Source organism: Bipolaris sorokiniana, assembly GCF_000338995.1.
Source record: "Bipolaris sorokiniana ND90Pr unplaced genomic scaffold COCSAscaffold_1, whole genome shotgun sequence".
NCBI lineage: Eukaryota > Fungi > Ascomycota > Dothideomycetes > Pleosporales > Pleosporaceae > Bipolaris > Bipolaris sorokiniana.
The window spans coordinates 2,586,887-2,607,632 of record NW_006911895.1 but is presented as its reverse complement, the minus strand read 5'-3'; the positions used below and the strand labels follow the sequence as shown (position 1 = coordinate 2,607,632).

The 20,746-nt window shown below is 50.1% G+C and overlaps 9 protein-coding genes across 9 annotated transcripts; 5 read left to right on the top strand and 4 right to left on the bottom strand.

Annotated features, from left to right (window-relative positions):
- Positions 1 to 631: 631 nt before the first annotated feature.
- Positions 632 to 1,978, bottom strand: COCSADRAFT_22045 (uncharacterized protein; the record flags this gene model as incomplete). Its single annotated transcript, XM_007695895.1, has 1 exon — positions 632 to 1,978. The coding sequence occupies one exon, from the start codon at positions 1,976 to 1,978 to the stop codon at positions 632 to 634; it is 1,347 nt and encodes a 448-aa protein (XP_007694085.1).
- A 476-nt stretch (positions 1,979 to 2,454) lies between these two features.
- On the bottom strand, positions 2,455 to 3,432 carry COCSADRAFT_76461 (uncharacterized protein; the record flags this gene model as incomplete). Its single annotated transcript, XM_007696888.1, has 2 exons — positions 2,455 to 2,574; positions 2,629 to 3,432. The coding sequence occupies 2 exons, from the start codon at positions 3,430 to 3,432 to the stop codon at positions 2,455 to 2,457; spliced, it is 924 nt and encodes a 307-aa protein (XP_007695078.1).
- Positions 3,433 to 3,609: 177 nt separating this feature from the next.
- On the bottom strand, positions 3,610 to 4,707 carry COCSADRAFT_75809 (uncharacterized protein; the record flags this gene model as incomplete). Its single annotated transcript, XM_007696887.1, has 2 exons — positions 3,610 to 4,335; positions 4,396 to 4,707. 2 exons carry the CDS (start codon positions 4,705 to 4,707, stop codon positions 3,610 to 3,612), a joined length of 1,038 nt encoding a protein of 345 aa, XP_007695077.1.
- A 779-nt stretch (positions 4,708 to 5,486) lies between these two features.
- On the top strand, positions 5,487 to 6,114 carry COCSADRAFT_77938 (uncharacterized protein; the record flags this gene model as incomplete). Its single annotated transcript, XM_007696886.1, has 2 exons — positions 5,487 to 5,639; positions 5,698 to 6,114. The coding sequence occupies 2 exons, from the start codon at positions 5,487 to 5,489 to the stop codon at positions 6,112 to 6,114; spliced, it is 570 nt and encodes a 189-aa protein (XP_007695076.1).
- Positions 6,115 to 8,597: 2,483 nt separating this feature from the next.
- COCSADRAFT_32533 (uncharacterized protein) lies at positions 8,598 to 9,811 on the top strand. The gene has a single exon (XM_007696131.1). It carries the CDS (start codon positions 8,767 to 8,769, stop codon positions 9,667 to 9,669), a length of 903 nt encoding a protein of 300 aa, XP_007694321.1. The 5' UTR covers positions 8,598 to 8,766; the 3' UTR covers positions 9,670 to 9,811.
- Positions 9,812 to 10,398: 587 nt separating this feature from the next.
- Positions 10,399 to 12,284, bottom strand: COCSADRAFT_166824 (uncharacterized protein; the record flags this gene model as incomplete). Its single annotated transcript, XM_007696885.1, has 3 exons — positions 10,399 to 10,608; positions 10,636 to 11,309; positions 11,369 to 12,284. 3 exons carry the CDS (start codon positions 12,282 to 12,284, stop codon positions 10,399 to 10,401), a joined length of 1,800 nt encoding a protein of 599 aa, XP_007695075.1.
- Positions 12,285 to 13,700: 1,416 nt separating this feature from the next.
- COCSADRAFT_214700 (uncharacterized protein) lies at positions 13,701 to 15,704 on the top strand. The gene is made up of 3 exons (XM_007696884.1): positions 13,701 to 14,192; positions 14,240 to 15,116; positions 15,178 to 15,704. The coding sequence occupies exons 1-3, from the start codon at positions 13,827 to 13,829 to the stop codon at positions 15,516 to 15,518; spliced, it is 1,584 nt and encodes a 527-aa protein (XP_007695074.1). The 5' UTR covers positions 13,701 to 13,826; the 3' UTR covers positions 15,519 to 15,704.
- On the top strand, positions 15,667 to 18,248 carry COCSADRAFT_132158 (uncharacterized protein). The gene is made up of 2 exons (XM_007696883.1): positions 15,667 to 16,543; positions 16,604 to 18,248. The coding sequence occupies exons 1-2, from the start codon at positions 15,891 to 15,893 to the stop codon at positions 18,210 to 18,212; spliced, it is 2,262 nt and encodes a 753-aa protein (XP_007695073.1). The 5' UTR covers positions 15,667 to 15,890; the 3' UTR covers positions 18,213 to 18,248.
- Positions 18,249 to 20,316: 2,068 nt separating this feature from the next.
- On the top strand, positions 20,317 to 20,728 carry COCSADRAFT_76950 (uncharacterized protein; the record flags this gene model as incomplete). The annotated part of the gene is made up of 2 exons (XM_007696882.1): positions 20,317 to 20,454; positions 20,591 to 20,728. Coding segments are annotated over 2 exons (276 nt in total), but the record flags the coding sequence as incomplete, so codon positions are not given.
- Between the last annotated feature and the right edge of the window lie 18 nt (positions 20,729 to 20,746).

Below are 20,746 nucleotides of genomic sequence, written 5' to 3'. Positions count from 1 at the left end.
GACCCGGGTCGAGAGAGCCAAGCGGTACTTTTTCTCGTCAGCATTCTCAGAACCCGATCTTTCCAATGCCATAAATTAGCTGTGTTCTTCAGCCTTGGTGTCAAGCATACCCCTCTTTCAACGGGATCACTTGACAAGAGGTACCCATCTCGATCTATCTCGACTCTTCTCATCACTGCATTGTTTTCTTGTGCATGAAAAAGAACTTCTCAAGTTTGATGTGCAATATGCGCTGAACGTGGTTGTTAGGCCGATCTCCAAAATAGAGTTGAGACTCAATCTAAACAATTACTAATTATTGAAGCTGTCTTTTCTCACACTACTTAACCGAACCGGTCACGCTAGACCAGAGGAAGAGCCCGTTCACGATGAGCGAAAGCGTGATCTCGTACCGCATATATATGGGTATTCGGACGACTTTTGGCCGCGTCATACACTCATTGCCAGCGCTGCATGGATGATTTGTTCTAACACTGCTGACGATTAGTACAGTAAAGAGTCGTAATGAAATGTTAACTAATACTTGTGTACTTATAGTATTGCTCGATGTGTTGGCTACTCTATGTTTTAGATCAGCCTTAGAAATAATTAAAACACTCTCATAATCTTCTTGGATCCGCTTGCACGCTGCTTATGGTGACCGCAATTCAACTAAACCATCCTCGACGGAGCAGTTGTCGTCCGCCAGTACCGACGTCGCCTCCGAATCTAAATCCGATTTCAATGTCGCGTTACTCAGCGCCGATTCTTTCTTGCGAAAATCAGTGTGAATAGGTGCTATGGTGATATTCCTTCGGTCTTGCAAGCCTCCTGATGGTAGCAGTGATGTTGACGATGGTACATCTCCTTCATTATCAGCGTAAGTATGACTTGTAAAACTGGTGGAGGATAAAGCCGGTGTTTCTCCGCCACTTTGGTATTCGTTTTCTTCCAGTTCGTCGCACAGGTTACGTGATATTTCAGGTGATGGCTGTGCAGAGGCGCTGATCGAGGGAGGCAAAGAATGATCAACAATTTGTTCGGGCACACACTCTTCTGTTTCGCCTTTTCCAGTGTCGTTTGTACCAATGTTGTCCTTCCCCATGGCTGCGTCGCCGCGGAAAATGTAACGCCATTCCTCCGCGTTGAGCGTCCTGTAGAGGAGTGCCATGTTATCTCGCTTCGCCAGTCTTTTCAGAACCATTTTAATCTCCTCTTGGCTGAGAAAGTCTGCGGGCTGGCCTTCGCTGGTGAACAGATGGTTCATGGGTCTGCCTGTTTTTCTACTCATCTCTGCCTGTTGCTTTGCGGCGCGCTTCATGCAATCACGGTAGGGTGTCCAATGACGACCTTCCACATTCTCCTTTTCCCAATCAATTTCTTCAAACTCGAGCTCACCCAGAGTCTTACGGGCTCTCTCTATCTTATGGGCCCATCTATCGTAGCGCTGTGTGGCAATCTGCAGTAGGAAACGTACATCTGCCTGTTCATTTGGACGTAGTCCTCTATGCTGAAAGTTTTTGTGATTGTTCGCATTATTTGGTGTGTCGAGTTTGATTGCATTCCCAAAATGCGTCTTGGCAGACTGCCAGTCTCCCAAGCCGCCGCAACCACGTCCAGCCCAGTACTCACTACGTGCTTGCAAAGTAGTGTTATCAAATCCTTCTGCGAGCTTTCCGGCTTTGGAGGCAAAGCGGTAAATCTTACGATAGTGCGTGTGTATCTCCGACTTGACCTCATTCATTCGGGGTTTGCGCTCCAAGATATCCAACACAGACTGCAGTACCTGGCAGCGAAGTATGAACAAGTGAAACTGCACTAGACGCACACTGCTCTTGTGTGTATCGTGCTCTTTAAGGGTCTCGTCAAGAGGTGCGCCATCGATGAAGTCTGGACGACCGCTCGGAGACAGATGATTTACAGTTGGAGAAAGTGTATGAACCGCTGAACCGCCGTTGAATGATGTGCTGTCGTTGGCTGAAATTATGCATGTGTTCATGGTATCGTTGAGGACAGTGTGGAGTTTTTCTTTGAATGGGGATTATCTTAATCCAAGGCACTGGGACGATTTGAAGTGGCAGGAGACGGCATGTTGTTTGGGATTGTTCTCATATTAGGAGGTTCAGAGTATCTTCTCTGCGGCGAGCGAGCGAAATTCAGCGCATCCTTCAAATCCACAAATCGTTTAGCGCCAGAGAACAAAGCCTTCAGGATATAATGGGCACGGTATATATGTCTTTCAAGATGTGTTTCTTTATCGTTAAGAGAGCTCCTATCCAAGAATATGGTGAGGCAACAATGAATATCATTGATTTCATTCAAAGCATCAACTGAATAGGAATTGAAGAATTTAATTATTTTTTTCGAGTAAAGCTAAGACAGTGAATAGATGTCCTGCCAGTCTCCTGGTTGTGCCGCTAACGGTACTCGCACAAAGCCCATCAAGTCCTACGACTACTGTCAGTCTCTTACTGATTAGCTTACACGGTGATATCCCTCGCCTCTCGCTTTGACCCAACGATACGGTACAGACATTCGTCTCGCCTTGGCGGCAGCGCGCAGTCTGAGTCGCGCACTGGTACGTCGACGTTTGTTCTGGATATGTTAGCACGAGTTGAAGACTACCAAGGTCAAGGCAACGCCACGTACGTCTATGGCCTTTTCCTCGAGTTGCACAAGCAGACCTTCCATGGTACGATTCTCATCAAAGCCCGATCGGCGCTTGGCACAACGCAGCATGTCCAGCTCGTCGTCATAGGACTTGCGGACGACGCTCACTTGAGGCAAGAGTAGATCGTCATGGCTGCTAGTGGTGCTCAACATATCGGAAGCTTGATGGAGCGCACGAAGGTCATGACGAAGTAAATTCTGCTGGCGCTGTATTTTGGGCAGGAAGCTCTCCAGTTCGGCGAGACGGCTGCAAAGCTCTATGGCTTCGCTGCAGACGGCGAGCGCGTCAAATATGTCATCGGGTCCTAATGCTCTGAGGATATTGCTCTTCAGCAGGAGGCCCTCTGCGCGGGCCTTTGGGCCAAGAGGACCACGTAGTAGTCGCTCAACTTCTGAGAGAGCAGTGCCGTAGTTTCTCTGATGGGCACACTCGTGCACTCTGTTAAACAGTGGATTGACGCATCCTTCGGCGACTGGTGACGAGCATTCTGCACGAATGCCGTGTAGAGAATAAATCGTGGCGGTGCCAAAGGGGCTTTCGAAGCCGTCAGAGGGGCGGGATGGAGAGGTGTCAGTCAGGGCTGAGGCGGCGTGGCCTCGATGCTGCTGGGCTCGCTCATTCTCCAGCTCGGCTTGGGTGGCGAAGCAGACGTCCTGGAGGTCGCGCAGACGAGCAGTCTGGGCCTCGAAGGCAGCTTTGTACTGGCAAGCGACTGCCTGCCAGGTATCTCGGTCCGCCTTGAGGTCACGGACAATGTGCTGGATGCAGGCAATGCCGTCCATTGTGGTGAATGAGGGCCTGTGCGTGGGGAGAGCAGTGTTTGCCCTGACGGCGGGTGGTGACATGATGGTGGCCCCGCCATCCAGGGCAGTGTGAATGTGCTGTGGTGTTGAGATAGGCAGGCAGGCACAATACAGGCAGACAGGCAGGCACCACTATCACCACCAACGCCCGCCCCGTCAAATGTTGAAGCCGCCATGGCGTGATGCTTCGACAAACCTCCAAAGCCCGGCTTCTTGTGCTGCCTTCTTCACAGATGCAACCGCGTCCAGATGCACAGGACGATTAATGTCTGCATACCGGACTGGTTCACCAGTGTCCGACGACGGCTCACCATCAGAGTTTGCGCGACCGCGACGTGGCTTACCCACATGAGCTCTTGGAAAGTATTGCTCCATAATGTGCACCATCAGGTCCTTGCTAACGTTCTGCGCAAGCCACCTTACAATCTCCTGGCCTTCGTCTTCCATGCCTGGCATGACTAGGTGTCGCACAATGACACCCTTCTTGGCTATGCCATCTGCACTAAAGCAGAGATCGCCAACCTGCTTGTGCATGGCCTTGATGCTCTCCATGGCCACTTCCGTGTACTTGTCGGCCTTGAGCAGACGCCTGCTCGTTGTGTCACGCCACACCTTGAAGTCAGGCATGTAGATATCCACCAGTCCATCAAGCAAACTAATGCTCTCGAGCGAATCAAACGCCGATGTGTTGTAAATAATAGGTAAGCGCAGGCCGAGCTCGCGCGCATGTAGTATGCTCAGTACCACCTGTGACACCACATGTTCTGGCGTGACGAGGTTGATGTTGTGGACGCGGCCAACGTCTTGTAGCTTCATGTACCAGTCGGCAAGGCCCTCGGGTGTCAGGTCAAATCCGTTACGCGTATGTGAAATGTCATGGTTCTTTGCATAACATTAGTATATGCGAAACGGCGAGTCGTCATCTGTAAGAGCAGCGCATACCTGGCAAAACACACAACGAAGGTTACAACCACTGAAAAAGACGCTCCCGGAGCCATTGTGACCTTGAATGAATGGTTCCTCGCCAAAGTGTGGTGCTATTGTTCCCACCTTGACCGTCTCTGCACCGATCAGGCACACTCCTGTCTTCTCGTAACGGTTGACGCCGCAAAGGCGGGGGCATAAGTTGCATTCGCGCAGGTGTGCATAGGCCAACGATCGCTTCTTAGACGCGTCCACCGAAGACAGTAGATGATAACGGGGGATGTAGTCATCGACGAGGTAGGGCGGCGCCAGGTGCAGGCTACGGCGCATCGAGGGGCGCCTTAGCCGTAGGCATGTTGAGGGTCTCAAGGCGGGCCGTAATCTGGATAGCAGCGCCATGCTGGCAAGGCAGATACTTTGCTCATTGGTACGAGGCCAACTTGGGTGTACAAGAGACAAAGAAACAAGTCGCGGTTGCGACAACGAGCCATCTCTGATGTCAGTCATGCCAGCCCCACTTGCCGAGGCTGGTTTGACAACTGCAGGGCGCCGTCCACAACCATCCCAATCCTCTCATTCCCCACGAACACTAGCCTGCGTAGGACAGCTACCAGATATACAACCCCATTACCAACTCCTCCCCGGTAACCAAGGACATTGCAAAGCTGCGCTGTTCTTGTGTCAACGTGATGCAGCTTCTCCAGACCAAAACATGTCGGATCAAGTCATTGCGTACACAAACGCCACATTACAAAAGTACTACTAAGTAGTACTCTGGCTTACGATGGTCGCCTACTTGGTACACAATATCTGCCACGATTGTGACGTTCAAGGTATCAACTGCCTCCCGACGGGCGAACACGTGAATGACAGCTCCTTTGTGCCCTGTGGTATCATCACCACGAGCATCACCAAAATCACCTGCACAAGAGAGCAGGTCCACTCTGTCCAACATCAACTGTAGGAGTGTGACTGTGCCCATGTTATACCAATTACCCAACTTTGTTTCTCAGTTGCAGCATCCCTGCCGACAGACCTACATAATCTCAGAACGAATATGTCTAATCTTGCGCTGCCTCTATTGCTCATCTTGTTCATACAAATACAAAATGCGTCTACTCACTCTTCTCCCCGTTGTCTTTGGACTTCCAGTCTTTGCAACACTCATCAACACGCAGTATCCGATACTGCTCCTTCCTCTCAAGAAATCTCAACCGGAAACTGCATTTCCTACTCAGAAAGATGCCACTGTCAGCTACAGCGTATGACACGAAACCAAGCCACGTTGCTCATTGCATGATAGCTGACAATGGAACAAAGAACAAGACTGGGAACGAACAGTGGACCGCTGTTAGCTTCTACGTACCCGACAACAACGCCAACGTCTGCCGTCTTCGTTTCTTAATCAACACTGATCCTTCCAAGAACGCTCCGTTTAGTCTCAAAGGCGAACCCCCTTTCGTGATTGACATCTCACGTGTGGAACCTAAACTTGACAACAGCCGTACTACCTGGAACAACAAGCCCGCGATCATTGAGCGCTACGACACTTACGTCTTGTCCACGACTGGTGCGAGTGAGATCCGGAGTAAATGGTTTGCATGCCCAAGAAGAGATATCGCCCAGTTCATCATTCATCCGGCCAATACAAGAGATTTGGAGGTGTACTGGTACGAGCTGAATTACGAACCCGAGTATGGCGGTCCGCATGGTGCTGTGCTTGAATTGTATACCTGAGTATCATTGCGAAGTTTTCGAAAACTGACTTTTCCGCAAGTCGCAAGGTTTCCATTCTCAACTTCAATTTTCGGTTTCGTGACAAGCTGTCACTGATACTGGTACGGTCAAGGACACAGCTTTTTTGGCTTCCCTGTTCCCTTCACAAATTGACTCTTTTAAAACCACCGTCTCAAAGCCTTTCGTATATGCAATATAAGATTTTCGACCCCAGTGCTTTTTCCAGGGGAAGACTTCCCGTTTGAGAAGGCATTCTTGCCATAACCGGTGAGATTGCGCAAGCGGAACCCGGATTTGACGGGATCGCTTGCACTCCCAGTAGCCTATAAATGATGTTGTATAGGGAGCACAGACTTTTTGCCGCACGTTGCTACAACACACGCACACATTTGCAATCGCGAAAGCTAGGAATATCTTGATCTAGCAAATCGTGAAATGACTTGAAGCGCCAGAGAGACAATTAAAGACCAAAAGGTGTGCTCTCATATCAAAGATGATCCCCGCCCGAGCCCCATATACACACCTATCATGGATATCGAAAGTCGAGGTTTGGAGTACAAGAACGTCCAGGCAACAATACTGCCCAAGTATTATGAGAAGCTGCATAATCTCACCGCGAAAGCGACTTTTTACTATGCCAATACTGGAGCGACGCATCGCTCTAAGCAGTAGCCGGCCATATTTCACTCATTGCGCGCGCCCCGGGTGAAATCGACAACCTGGTTCATGGCTCAAGCCCATCAAATGCAGCTGCCTGAGAAGAGGAATCAAGCGAGCGAGGTGTACAGATACTCTACCACCATGACATACACATAGCATTGCTCCTTTAGAGGCTCCAAAGCGCTGTTTTGATGCAACACAAAATGAGTCGTTCGAGCAGTACATACAGCTCAATATCATGTTTGATCTCTTCAAAAACAGCGTGGAAACGCCGCAAAAGGATCGAGAGGCAAAATGCAGTGGACAAGCTGAAACAGGAGACAGCGAGTAGGAAGCGGCTTGTCCGGAAAGTGAGTGAGAACTATCTCTTAGCGTTTACATTTGGGCGGATTGTACGTACTTACGGCGTTGTCTGTCATGTGTTAAGCTGACAACAATCGATAAGTGTGAAACCGCCAGTCGTCACGGACATGCCCCGCCACGTCGCCGGTGTCAAGCGCCCCTGCAGTATCGGCAAGTTTCGTGCTTACTGTGGATATACACACTTACGCAGGTGTGTACTACTTGGGTAGTTACATGGAATGTCATCGACGCTGGGAAATATATAATATCAAGTCGAGGCTTGGCCATCATCAAACGTCTCTCCACTTTAAGCCGTTGGATTTTCCGCACAGGCCTGCAGCGAAAATCCAAGCATGTTCGGTGGGTACGATATCTTGTGCTTGTGCCTGCCTTGGCAACTTCCGTTCATCAATCTTGGTACAAGTCCACAATGCTTGTATGGCAAGCTTGTCAATCTTAGAAGATTCTGCATCATCTTGATGCAAATCAACGCAATCTTGCTCTCTACGAAGGTATAAAGAGCAGGCCATAGACGCAATCCAGCCATTTCATGGCATCGCAATCTGCCTTGCACAACTCGGGCCTTTACCATTACCTGCTAATCCATTGAAATGCGTCATCAATGTACGAATCTGGTCGTGCTATCCAGGCTGTTCCACAGATACTTAATGGAAGACGAGATTGGCTCCGGTGTATGTAGGATTGGGAGCCCTCATTAATCTCCGAGTTATCGGCAGGTCCAGTCTCGAAAGCCTCTTCCCACCCAACTACTCATCTCCTCTCCAAAATGTCAAGGGTTCCAAAAAAAATCGCTCTGCGCCAATGCCGTCCCAATGGTTCACACAGAACAAGAGCAAGCAGGGGGAATTCAAGGCAATGATGGTCATTGCCCTGATTCATTGCAGGCAAAGACACAGTACTTACTCACTATCGGGTCGGTGAGCAGCGCCACAGACAATCGGCCGCTGGCTCTTTGCATAGTCAAGCGTCGGACGACCTGAAACTTGGCGCATGTTCCCGACCGTTTCAATCCAGGCGCGCGGGCGCTTCGACTACATAAGACAACCCGTCTTTATTTCCCTTTGCGGCTAGCCTCACAGGAACCCCGGCCACCAAGCTGTCAGTGTGCATGGTGCCCGCTGTTGCAGGAACGCCATTGTTCACCCTGTCATATTTTAAAGAAACCTCCGGCCTTAGCTACTTGACGCCAGCCTCCAACTGGTGGAAAAAGCGACTAAGCATAACTGCAGGACCCACGCCGAGCCTGTTCTCGGAAAGCGACAGGGCGCGAAGCTATTGTTTTGAATCACAAGCGAGGGTCAGCGCTGTGAAAAATTCAGTTCTATGGGAATTTGTTTCATGCGTTTGATGAGCTTCAGATCCACACATGGAGCCCTCGACGTGAGTACTGTCATGCCGCTCCATCGTATATAGCCATCAGCAGTGGTCTTCTTCCAAGCCTTTTCTCTCCATCAAACTCACCGTTTCTTCACTTCCAACTCACAGCTCCCTCGTTTGCTATAGGTCTGAGACCTGCCATTCATTTTTTTCAAACAACCGTCTTTTTCACTCTTCTCTCAAAGAAGCTAGGCTTCAAAATTCTCTGTACATCACCTATTGCTCTTCTCGAACAACAAACAACCCATCACAATGAAGTCTTACGTTATCGCTACTGCCATTGCAGGCCTTGCCTCTTCTGTTGCTGCTCACGGTAGCATCGTCAGCCCAACTCCCCGAAAGGCCGGCGATGGCCTCAAGCAAGCATGCGGTGACCAGGTCTTCAACACTCAGAATTCTGACATGTACGGCAACGTCCAGGGTTCTATACAGAACCTTCAGGGCAGCCACCCTGATTGCCGTATCTGGCAGTGCAAGGGTGTTCCTTTTTCCGATCACACCGAGGTCTTCTCCTATACCCCCGGCCAAGTGGTAAACATGACCGTCACCATTCGTGCGCCCCACGACGGTCTTGCCAATGTTTCCATCATCGATCTCGCTACCGACAAGGTCATCGGCAAGCCCCTCATCAGCTGGGACAAGTACGCCTTGACCTCTGTTCCCCTCAGCCAGCATCCCGAGTGGACCGACTTCAGCATCACCATGCCCGACGTGAGTGATCACTGCAACAAGGCTGGCATCTGTGCGATTCAGTGGTACTGGGATGCACCCACCATTAACCAGACATACGAGTCTTGCGTAGACTTCACCATGGGTGCTGGCTCCGGCTCCGGTTCTGGTTCTGGCAACAGCACTGCTCCTGCTCCTGCTCCTTCCCCAGTCGACAACTCTGGCTCTGCCCCTGCTACATCGCCTTCTGCGTCGCCTGTCCCAGTTGAGAACTCGAACTCCGACTCTGGCAGCGCCCCTGCTCCATCTTCTGCTCCCTCGCAGGGCTCCGGCTCCAACTCTGGCTCCGGTTCCGCGCTCCCAAAGACCTTCACTATCGACACCTTCATCACCTGGCTCCGCGCCAATGCCGGTTCTGGCGTCGCTAATAAGGTGCGCAGTGTGATGGTCGCCGGAGGCGTTCATCCCCGTGCTTTCCGTGGTTAAGCTTCGTATGGAGCAAAAGACCGCTAGTACAATCGACCATGTATGATGATTTGGTTGGAAACAAGAAATTACTGTTCGATTCTGCTGTAGATATACACTTTCCAATGACACCATTTTACCCACCATTTGTGGGAGCTGTGCATCTTTCCGTCATTTTCTTCGAGCATTTTGTCTCTGACGCAACCCTTGTGCATATCATATTCAAGTGCCCTTGAGTAATATATATAAATTTTGATAGATACAGTTAGTCAGGCTCAGGACAGTCGCTTCACCAACGGGAACATATGTGAAGCCAACTTCTTTGAACCTTCCAAGCTGGATACAGACTAGGAAATTTCTTATATCAAATCACCCTTCCTTGATTGCTGTATATTATACTAGAAATGAACTGTTGAATAAGAATGGACTGCAAATACCATTTGGTGATGTCCACAATGTCCCTTCCCACACCAGCTTGACCACCTCTGCCGATCCATACCATCCGAACCGATCACTGTCCCTCCCCGAATACGCACACTTGCTATACAAAAGAAACTAAATCAGCGCCACTAATATACAGAGCATCTTGATATAAGAGACGTGTAACAAACAGCTTGGTTGCCCAGTCGTCCAAAGGGTCAAAAATATCGTGAACCGAAGCAAACATAAAAGAATTCAAATACCAACCATCCATGACGCACTCCAGTGGACCGCCTACAATGAGAAACTCTCTCAAGGTCACCCAGCTGGTCAATGATGCTTCTGCTCTCCTGGAGTGTACGGGGATTGTTGCAGATCCGAATGGTGTTGCGCCCAATACTGCTGAAAGATATCATCTTGCAATTCCTCCTCCGTTGGAAGTGAGGAAATAATTTCCGTGTCGGCAAGACATATCCCCATTGAAGGATCAGGCTGCTCCAGCGTATTGTCGTAGGCAGGCGCACTGCAGCCGGTATAAGGCTGCATACGTTGTTGATTGTCTCTGACCATTGTATAATCGGCATTGTCCAGCTGCCGAGATGTGTCGATTGGAAAGTCGGGGTCAGTCGCACCCTGCCACCTGCCCAAGCTGTGGGCCATGGCCGCTAGCCTCACGCCATCTGGTGTATGCGCCTCAGTTATGATCCCGGGTGAGATTGGCAGAGGGGAGAAGGGAGATTGCTGCACCACTGGCATGGGTGCGATGCGATATTGACTCTCCTGCCGAGGAGCCAGAGAGACCTGCCTCGATGATGTCGCTGGCGTCAAGGCGATAGCTCCTTGGTGGCCAAAGGTATCGTCATGTGAATAAGAAGGGAAATGAACGGAAGATTCCCGTGCGGCTAACCTTGATTTTGGAGGCCTCTCTGTAGACGGCTGGTAATGTGACTGGTACTGCTGCCGAGGGAGTGAGCCTCGCGACAATCCTGACTCGGTCATCAGTGAACGCTGTTGTGCCTGTTTGCTTTGCACCGTGTTCCTCCGCCTCTTTGACGGACGCGATTCACCTTCTGCGCCTTCATTGCTTTTTGCATTTGGTCGCTTGCTATTTCCCACGCGATTCTGATCCTTGCGCTTAGCGTACGCCTTGGGTGCGTTCACAAACATGCGTATCTGCCAGGCCGAACTCATGACGTTCTCGCAAATCGATTTTTCTTGCCGTAGTGCAGCAATGACGTTCTCTAATAGTTACGAAATCAGCAACCATATCTTTAGAATTGCAATTCGCTCTTGTACTTACTCAAACGGCCTGCACAGTCAATGTCCTTGTCGTCATCTTCGCCCTTTCTCTCATCGTTCACATAGTCATTTTGGTTCCAACCTCGAAACCCCTTTTTGACCTGTTCAAGCAAGCAATCGAATACCTTGTGAGCATATGCTTCGACAAGATCTGACGAGTAATGTGGCTCGTGAACCCATCTTTTCAGAGCAGTAGACTTCGCGTTGTCTCGTGCAAAATCTCCACAAATCATGGCGTTGTATATGCGTTCTACATGAAAATCACGGTTGTGTTCCGTCTCCGCAATGGTAGGGTCGCTATCGGGATCTCTCCATGGCCTTCTTCCAAAACGCATTTTATCACGGCGGTATACTTTTGCGTCTTCCGAGGTTCGAAATCGGCCAAGAAACGGTCCGTAATGCTGACCTGGAATATGTGGAGGTGCACTGCTGTGTCTCGACGAGGTTGGCGGGGCAGAGAGTACGGTAGCAAATGAGGGCTCTTCGCCAGAGAAGGATCTGCGATGAAACATGTACGACTGGGAAGACTCCTTTCTCGGTTCGTGGCCTAGGAAGTTCGGGCCAACGCGTTTAATACAGTTCCCTAGACCATGTGGAAGAGTGGTGTCCATTGCAGCAGCTGATTGCGATGCCTGCGCACAAGAATTCTGATCAGGAGCCGTGGGTTCATCCTTATCAAAGCTGGTGTTCGCCATGCTGGATTGGTCGAACTCGTTTGCATCTCCAAATTGTTGGCTGCGTGAGCCGTGGTACCTATGCAAGGTGTCCCAGCCCTTGGTATCTTTCATCGCTTCCTCAAAATAACCCTGTGGTTGATCGAAGATGGAAGCATAAGGACATTGTTTGGTAGATCTGACGGCTGACTTGTCGGTGTTCCTCTCCAGCAAAGGTCCTGGGAAGCCTGTAGTCTCCCTCATGTAGTGTCTGTTGCTTCCTTCAAGCTTGCACTTGTAAAATTGACGCGGAGACTTGAATAATATATCGAGAGAAGAGAACAATAGCAATACTGACAAAATGGTATGTCAATCCGAATTCGTAACTTAATGCAAGTATAGGGTGTGCTCTGTCAACAGGCGTACATCAATCGTACAAGGAAGCGAGTTATATCAAATGAGCAAACGTCTATAAGGCACCGCTAATTGGTGCTCTGTGCTTGGACTTCGTGGGAATTGATGTTGTTCAGTACTCCTCGTGATTTATCCATGCGTTAGCGGTCGCGTGTGTCACTACGATCGAGGTGTCATTTGCAATGGTGGCCTTGGACCTGTGCAGCGTTTGACTTTTGCATCATGTGCAATTGACTAGATGTTTGCAGTCGTTCTGGATCCAATATCGCACACCTTGCGTGCTGTGAGTCTTTTTCCCTGTCCGACAGTATTCATTACTCCATGTGACTAAAGATCAAGACATGTTCAATTCTAGGAAAGCATCCAGCTGAACATGTCGCTATCGCCTATTCTTTTCTATTCGGCTGCTTGCTCCTGACTCCGCATCAGAATAGTTCACGTAAGGCTATCGACATGAAAACCGGCCCTAAGGAGCAGACTTGATCCTGAGACTCAGGAAAAGGACAAACTGAAGTTATGAGTGTGGTGTGAACAACGCCTTCCTCCAATTAGCAAACGAATCGGCGTTCAAAGATGAATGCTGGCGCTTGAGTAATAATAGAGAAATTTGAATTTTTGCTTTGGAAGCCATGGCAATGGAGCCTTTGGCCCTTCATAGTGGAAACACAGTGTGGAGTGTCGGCTATTGAAGGATCTGCCGTCAATTTTCTCAGATCCTCTAGGCGTCATGTTGAGGGCAATAGTCAGCACAGTCAAACTACCGACAGGCTAGTACGGATATATTCCGATGGGTATCTCTTCACAACTGCAGTGGCGAATACGTGTCTACTGTGCCTTTGTCCATGAAGTCTCACAAGTCAACTCGCTTCTACGGCTGCTTCATGTTGTGGGTACATCTCATATGACGAGTCCATGCACGGGTGTGCTTGTTATTATCTCAGATGAGCTTTCAGGGCTACTTACATGCAACTGTCCAGTTGGAACAAGAAGACAATTGGGTTGCGCATCCAGCCGGAATCACTGCCCTGTGATTTCCTGCAAGACGCAGGAAAGATTGCATACTGTCATTGTAGTACATGCAATCCGTATGAAATTGTTATTAGGGCGAGGTAATAGACCATGGCGTGATGTCGCACTAGTTGCACGCACAGTATTCCGCTTCTTGTCATTAATTCCGCGCTCTGCAGTGCCGGGCTGTGTTCCCCGCATTGTTAGCGGGCATCATTATCTGGGAACCCCATAGTACTTACCTTCTGTAGCAAGCGGCACATAGACAAGGCAATGTAAAAAGTCATAAGTCGACCGCCCTCGATATGATGATTGTTGGCGTGCAAACGAGATTCTTTCCATGTCTGTTGATACTCGCAGCAATACGGAACGTCAGTCGCCATCATGATTTCCACCATCATTGAAGTCTTGTCCTTGCAACTGGCCGATCATCCAGTCCAATCTATCGTCCTCGTATCAATTCTAATTCCTGTCTTGTACATTGTCAGCAATGAGTATACTCGATACTCTCGACGCATCAAGGGGTTTTCCGGACCAAGAAACTGGCCACTGGTGGGCAACATTCCCGATATCAGGTACAACGCGGCGGAAAAGTATCGCGAATGGAGCAAGCAATTTGGTGCAGTGTACCAGATCCAGCTTGGAAACGAGCCAGTAATTGTGGTAAACAGTGCGGAGGCTGCAAGAAAATTGTTTGGCGGCAACAGTCAAGCGCTAAGCTCAAGGCCTGTTTTCTGGACTTTTCACAAGGTGAGTTGATCACGTATGGGTTAGGACAAGTTGACTGAGTGATATAGGTGCTTTCCAACACTGCTGGCACGACGATTGGCACCTCGCCCTTCAGCGACTCACTCAAGCGCCGGAGAAAGGGCGCTGCGTCTGCGCTGAATAAGCCTTCTATCGCAACGTACATAGGTCATCTTGACCTAGAGACGAAGGAATTTGTCAAAGATGCTTTCGAATCAGGCAAAGCTGGAACAGTGGGCGTGGATCCAATGCCCATGATTGAGCGTCTATCTCTCTCACTTGCATTGACACTCAACTGGGGGACTAGAATGGGCAGTCGACATGATCCCATGTTCCACGAGATCTGTGAAGTCGAGGCCGCAATTTCAAAGTTTCGCAGCACTACTGGAAACCTGCAGGATTACATTCCCATACTAAGGCTGAATCCTTTCAGTTTCGGCACGAGGTCGGCAAAAGAGTATCGTAATCGCAGAGACGTGTACTTGACCAAACTGAACCGCGACCTGGACGAACGCATGGCGAAGGGTGTCCATAAGCCATGCATCCAAGCAAACATCATCCAAGACAAAGATGCGGCGCTAAACAAGGAAGAACTGACATCAATCAGTTTGACGATGCTGTCCGGAGGGTTGGACACGATTACGACACTGGTCCAGTGGAGTGTGGCACTGCTTGCGCAGAGGCCAGACATTCAGGAGAAAGCGATTCGAGAGATACGGCAATTCTACTCGGAGAGCGAGCCTCTAGCGGATGCGTATGATGATCAGAAGTGCGGATATATTGTAGCGCTAGTTCGAGAGTGCTTGCGGTACTACACCGTGCTACGACTGGCACTTCCGCGGGCAACGGTCAAGGACGTGATGTATGACGGCAAGCTCATTCCGGCAGGCAGCACGATATATCTCAACGCATGGGCGTGCAACATGGGTAAGTGGTTTTGTGGGGCAAAGAAGGAGAGGGGAGCGGGCAATGCTGACTTTGCCATTAGACGCCGATGTTTGGAGCGACCCAGACGAATTCCGGCCAGAGCGCTGGCTTGAACAGCCCGACGCGCCGCTGCACACGTACGGGATCGGGTACAGGATGTGTGCAGGCTCGTTGCTGGCAAACCGCGAACTGTACCTGGTGTTTTTGAGGATGTTGAACAGCTTCGAGATTGTGCAGGACTCGGAGGTGGATGTGCACCCGGTGCGAGGCAGCGCAGACCCGACCAGCCTCGTGACAATGTGCCGAGCGTACAAGGTCGTGTTCAAGCCACGGAACGAGCGGATGCTGCGCGAGGCTTTGAGGGCGGCAGACGAGCGATTGGCCGAGCATGAGAAGGCGTGAGGGTTGGATGCATAGGGTTGGAGATGGAGGATAGTAGTAAGTAGTAGTCGTAGTAATACGTACGTAGTACTATGTATGGCCCTGCCCAACCAAGTAGTGTACATGAATGAGTATGTAACTACACACTTGGTATGCACCCATTGCCCCACCCGCCAGCAACATACCCTGGCCCACCTTGCGCGTATCCTCGTCAATGATCACCGATACTGCTTATTTTTGAACTGTGTACACATATACTGTATGTGCACACATGCGTAGTGGCAGCACCGTGGCACGAGTCCATTTGCGCCGTCGCGTCATCCCAAACCTTGCTGCACGCGCATTCCCGTCCAACATGATGCCCGGCGTCTCTGCGCGGTAGAAGGCGACACCATGTTCAGAAACACGATGCTGGCCGGCGACGAGGAACTAGGCAAGAAGGACGACGACCGCCGCTTCAGGCCAGCGCGCAAGCCCGGCTGGCCCGCATGGAGCCACCCATTGCGCTGGCGGCGGCGGCGCACTCTGCTGGCCGTGACGGGCCTGCTGTTACTCTACTATCTCTTCCACGCCCATACCGACGAATACCATGGCGGCCTGGAACAGCAGCAGCAATACCCCTCGGCCCTGACCCGGCCCATGGCCTCGACGTACCAGAAGCCGAGCGCAGACGACGACAACGACAACGACGAGCCCATCGGCCCACCGCCAGGCGTGCGCAAGCCTAAGCGCGGCGAACCGACGCCTCATGTCTACGATGGACAGGTCCGCTTCTTCCGCCTCGCCAGCTCCTTGCGATCGTCGGCCTCGTCCACGGGCGGCTATGACCAGGACAATAGCAACGTTCTCTTTGCCGTGTCGAGCCTCAAGAGCACTTCAGTGCTGCTGTCTCTGGCGTGCGACATGTCTAAGTGGAACAGGAACCACGTCCATGTGGCCTTCATGGGAAGGGACGATGTCCCCCTGGACGACTTGCTGCAAATCAATGGCATAGACAAGACCGAGTGCCCCGCCGTGTGGCATGATGCGCGCCCAGACTATGCAGAGTACGTCCGTCCAGCTTGTACGACCGCTCCACGGGCAGGCCGCTGACATAGCATCTACAGATATAGCACAGATGCGCGCGCTGAGCTGGCCGTGCAAGGGGCTCTGTCGCACATCAAAGCCTTCCTTCACCCCCAGGCTGCTTTCTTCTATGACCCGCGGTCAGAGGACGCTTTCTTTGTCCGGGCACTGAAGACCAAGGCCAGCGCACTGCACATGCCTCTCATTCAGGTGCCCAAGGACAGACTCGACGACTTCACGTGGGTCACCAGACTCGACGCCGGTTCACTGAAACGATGGCATGACCCTGTCGTAGACATCTTGATACAGGTACCGCCACGTTCTTCGAGCGTCATGCGATTGCTCAAGTCGATCAAAGACGCTGATTACAGCGGCCTGAGACCGCCTCGCATCATCATCGAGTTACCGGCCGAGCTCGACGCATCCGTGAAAAAACATATGGAGAAGTTCGAATGGCCGCCAAACGGCAACGAGCACGGCCTCGGAGGCGGACTCACCATCAGGCGGCGCATCGCGGACAATGGCCACAGCCAGCAAGAGTCGGCGATACGCTTACTGGAACTGTTCTACCCCGCGAGCACCACCAACTCCCACGTGCTCTTACTTTCTTCACAGGCGCAGGTCGCGCGGCAGTACTTTCACTTTGTTAAGTATACGCTCTTGGAATACAAGTACTCCGGATATGGCGCTTACGACTACGGGGATCTAATGGGCGTAAGCCTTGAGCTGCCACCGATGCTCTTGGACAACAAGGCAAGGCTGAAACCCCCAGGGGTTAGTGATATGAACACAAATCGATATAAGAAATTGTTCCCAAAAGCCGAGAGCGCACCGTTCCTATGGCAGGCTCCAAACAGTCACGCGACACTGTTCCTGGGCGACAAGTGGGCCGAGCTGCACTCGTTCCTGAGCAACCGAGTGGCCAAATATCAAGGTCCAGTCAAGCAAGCAACTCGGAAGAAGCTAGTGTCAGAGACGTTACCAGCCTGGACCGAGTATATGCTCGAATTCATGCGAGCCCGGGGCTACTCACTACTATACCCCGCAGTCATGTCTGATGCACTAGTTACAATACACAACGAGCTATATCATGCTCCAGAGGAGTTTAGGACGCCATTGACAGGTGCCAATGAGCAAACACACACAATAGACAAGGAAGAAGCCTTTGTTCGAGCGGAAGAATCGCCGCGGGCGCTCCAACACGCAGAGCCATCTGCCATGGCTGATGCAGTGTCTCTCCACCAAGCCCTACCCTTTGACGGCGATCTTCCCGAAATTTCCCATCTACCACGATTGCTTTACAACGGCCAGCACATTCCAGCTGCCAATGTGTCGGCAATTGCACAAGCATATGCTGACGATTTCCGCCAAGAGATTGGTGGTTGTCAGCCGGTAAAAGGGAAGCACAGGAAGAGGATCGAGGGCGAGGCAGGTGATTTGTTTTGCTTCGGAAATGAGGACAAGGAGGACTGGGAGGAGGATGAGAGTAGAGAGACGGAGATGTTTAATGCACCCATTGACGACCAGCTGGAGAAGCTGCTCCTAGTGGATGGACTGCCAACCAAGACGGCATCAGCAAAGGATCAAGCGAGCACAAGGACCGCGAAAGTTTCTGATGACCACGTTGATGGCGATGATGACGGTTCTTAGGACAAAATGCCATGTATTATGCATATCGAAAACCACTTATTACTATTCTCATTATTGTTATTGTTATTACCATTCTTACTATCGGTTTATTGTTGTGGTTGGATTCTTGTCTTGTATATGTAGAACGTGCAGTACTACACAACTACTAACTAACTAGTTGTTAACGTCAAGGATCAGTCATCCGGCCAGATCAGTCATCCGGCCACCCCACCAAACCTAACCCAACGCTCCACACAACCATCACAATGCCGCGACAACAGCGCTCTTTATCGCCTTAAAGGCAAGGTAGAATTTCTCTTGTATTACAATCAATTTAAAAACAGTAAATAAAAAGCTAACGTAAAGCTGCAAGGCTATTTAATATCCCTCGTTTAACACTTTACAACCGCCTTTAAGGTAGCCAGCCTTAAGCTCTTGCTAATGCTAAAAAAAGAAAGCTATTACCTACTAAAGAGCAGTCTCTCGTACAGTGGATTCTAGACCTAGATAGGCGTGGTTTTCTACCCTATATTATTGACGTACGACGGATAGCAGACGCGTTGCTCGCCGCGCGTGGCCAAGATCCACCTTCTACACCCGTAGGTAAGAAATGAGTATCGCGCTTTATCTAGAGCCAGCTAGAGCTTCAGACGAAGTAGAGTAGAAGGCTTAATAGCTAGCGCGCCTAGTACGAAGATCCTACTATAATCGCAGCGTGGTTTAAGCTAGTAGAGGAGATTTGCTAGACGTACGGCGTGCTAGACTAGGATATCTATAACTTTAACGAGACTAGGTTCGCGATAGGCGTCGCTAGCACGTTAAAAGTCGTAACTAGCTCTGATAGAGTTAGTCGGGCAGTCGTCGTATAGCTAGGTAATCGTAAGTAGGTTATAGCGATCGAATACGTTAACGCGTCTAGCTAGTCTCTGCTACTGTTCGTAATACTAGCTAGTAAGGTCTACTAAAGTAGCTAGTACCGCAATCTTCTACTAGACTAGGCTATTAGCGTCTTAGAAAATGGTTGGATGATAGATAAGCTTAGTATAGAGTAGGTAAAGCATTTTAACTAGTATATAGCGACTCGTATAGCTAGAGTCTATTAGCTACTTATTCTAGACGGCTATAGTAGTTACGCCACGCCTGAGTTTAACTAGTACTGCGTAGAGAATAAGATAATTACTCTCTATATACCGCCTTATACGTCGCACCTTCTTTAGCCTCTAGACATAAGCTGCTTCTCCCCGCTTAAGTGCGCGTACGGACGTAAGGTAGAGGAGCTCGCCCGCTAGAGCCTTTACCACGTTAATAAGACGGACTTTCTTATAGTCTATATATGGATCCGGCCGACAGTATTCACGCAGCAGAATATCTAAGTAGGCTTTTAGGCGATAGGTCTTATCTCTCCTTACTTAGATCGCGTTCTATCGTTACTAACTATTGTTTATGCACTATCTCTACCACAGACAGCTATAGAAAATAACGTCGCTAATATCGCCTAGTAGGTAGGGACACCCTATATAGTAGCTTAGCTCTAGTAGTAGGTAAAATATCTTAAAGACTAGCTCTACTGGGAATCTTAGAGCTTAATAAGCTAGCTTCTTCGCTAAGTTATTAAAGGCTGTTAGATTATAATGCAATTAGCGACAATACTTACTAAAGAAAATAAGAAGCTACGTTAAGGTAGTAAGCTCTGGCGATAGAAGAAAGATCGGCAGCGTTAATATATTACTTCTAGTAGAGTACTTTAGGTATAGCAGGCTTAGCAGCTTACTATAGAGGTAGAAAGGGTAGTCGTAGAGGTTGAGCAGGGTGAGGGCAGTTAGCGACGTCAGCGCGCGCCGCCGACGTGTACAAAGTGCCATATTTAAGAACACACTCGGACTTTATATAGAACTTAATAGCTAACTATATTTTGATATTCTATCTAATCTTACCTTGTTGTTGTGGATTTATCGTGTGTCGCGTCGGGTCAGGTTTGGTGGGGTGGCCGGATGACTGATCTGGCCGGATGACTGATCCTTGACGTTAACGTGCGGGATCAGTAAGCTGGGCAGATCAGTAAGCTGGGCACCCCACCAAACTTCACCCAACGCTCTACACAACCACCACAATGCCGCGACAATAACGTTCTATACAGACTTCTCGTGAAGGCAGAATAAGCCTTGCTATCGCATCTTATCGTAATAATCCAAAACAATCTATTCGTGCTCTCGCAAAAGCCTTTGATATACCACAATCTACACTACACACGCGTATCCATGGTGTCCAGCCACGATCAGAGACAGCCTCTGTCAACCGCAAGCTATCGCCCATTGAAGAGCAGTCTCTCGTGCAGTGGATCCTAGACCTTAACCGACGCGGTTTTCCGCCTCATATCATTGACGTGCGACGGATGGCAGACGCTCTACTCGCCGCGCGTGGCCAAAATCCACCTCCAGCACCTATTGGCAAGAAGTGGGTGTCGCGCTTTATCCAGAACCAGCCAGAGCTCCAGACAAAGTGGACTAGAAAGTTTAGAGCCAGCGCGCTCTCTCTGAAGATCCTGTCGCAATCGC

What these genes read in the sequence shown, in the direction of transcription:
- COCSADRAFT_132158 (XM_007696883.1), top strand. Translation starts at nt 15,891, where the DNA reads ATGTTCAGAAACACGATGCTGGCCGGCGACGAGGAACTAGGCAAGAAG. An exon ending in GCGCGCCCAGACTATGCAGA is followed by an intron (nt 16,544 to 16,603) that starts GTACGTCCGTCC and finishes TAGCATCTACAG; the next exon opens with ATATAGCACAGATGCGCGCG.
- COCSADRAFT_32533 (XM_007696131.1), top strand. Translation starts at nt 8,767, where the DNA reads ATGAAGTCTTACGTTATCGCTACTGCCATTGCAGGCCTTGCCTCTTCT.
- COCSADRAFT_214700 (XM_007696884.1), top strand. Translation starts at nt 13,827, where the DNA reads ATGATTTCCACCATCATTGAAGTCTTGTCCTTGCAACTGGCCGATCAT. An exon ending in TTTTCTGGACTTTTCACAAG is followed by an intron (nt 14,193 to 14,239) that starts GTGAGTTGATCA and finishes TGAGTGATATAG; the next exon opens with GTGCTTTCCAACACTGCTGG. An exon ending in CGCATGGGCGTGCAACATGG is followed by an intron (nt 15,117 to 15,177) that starts GTAAGTGGTTTT and finishes CTTTGCCATTAG; the next exon opens with ACGCCGATGTTTGGAGCGAC.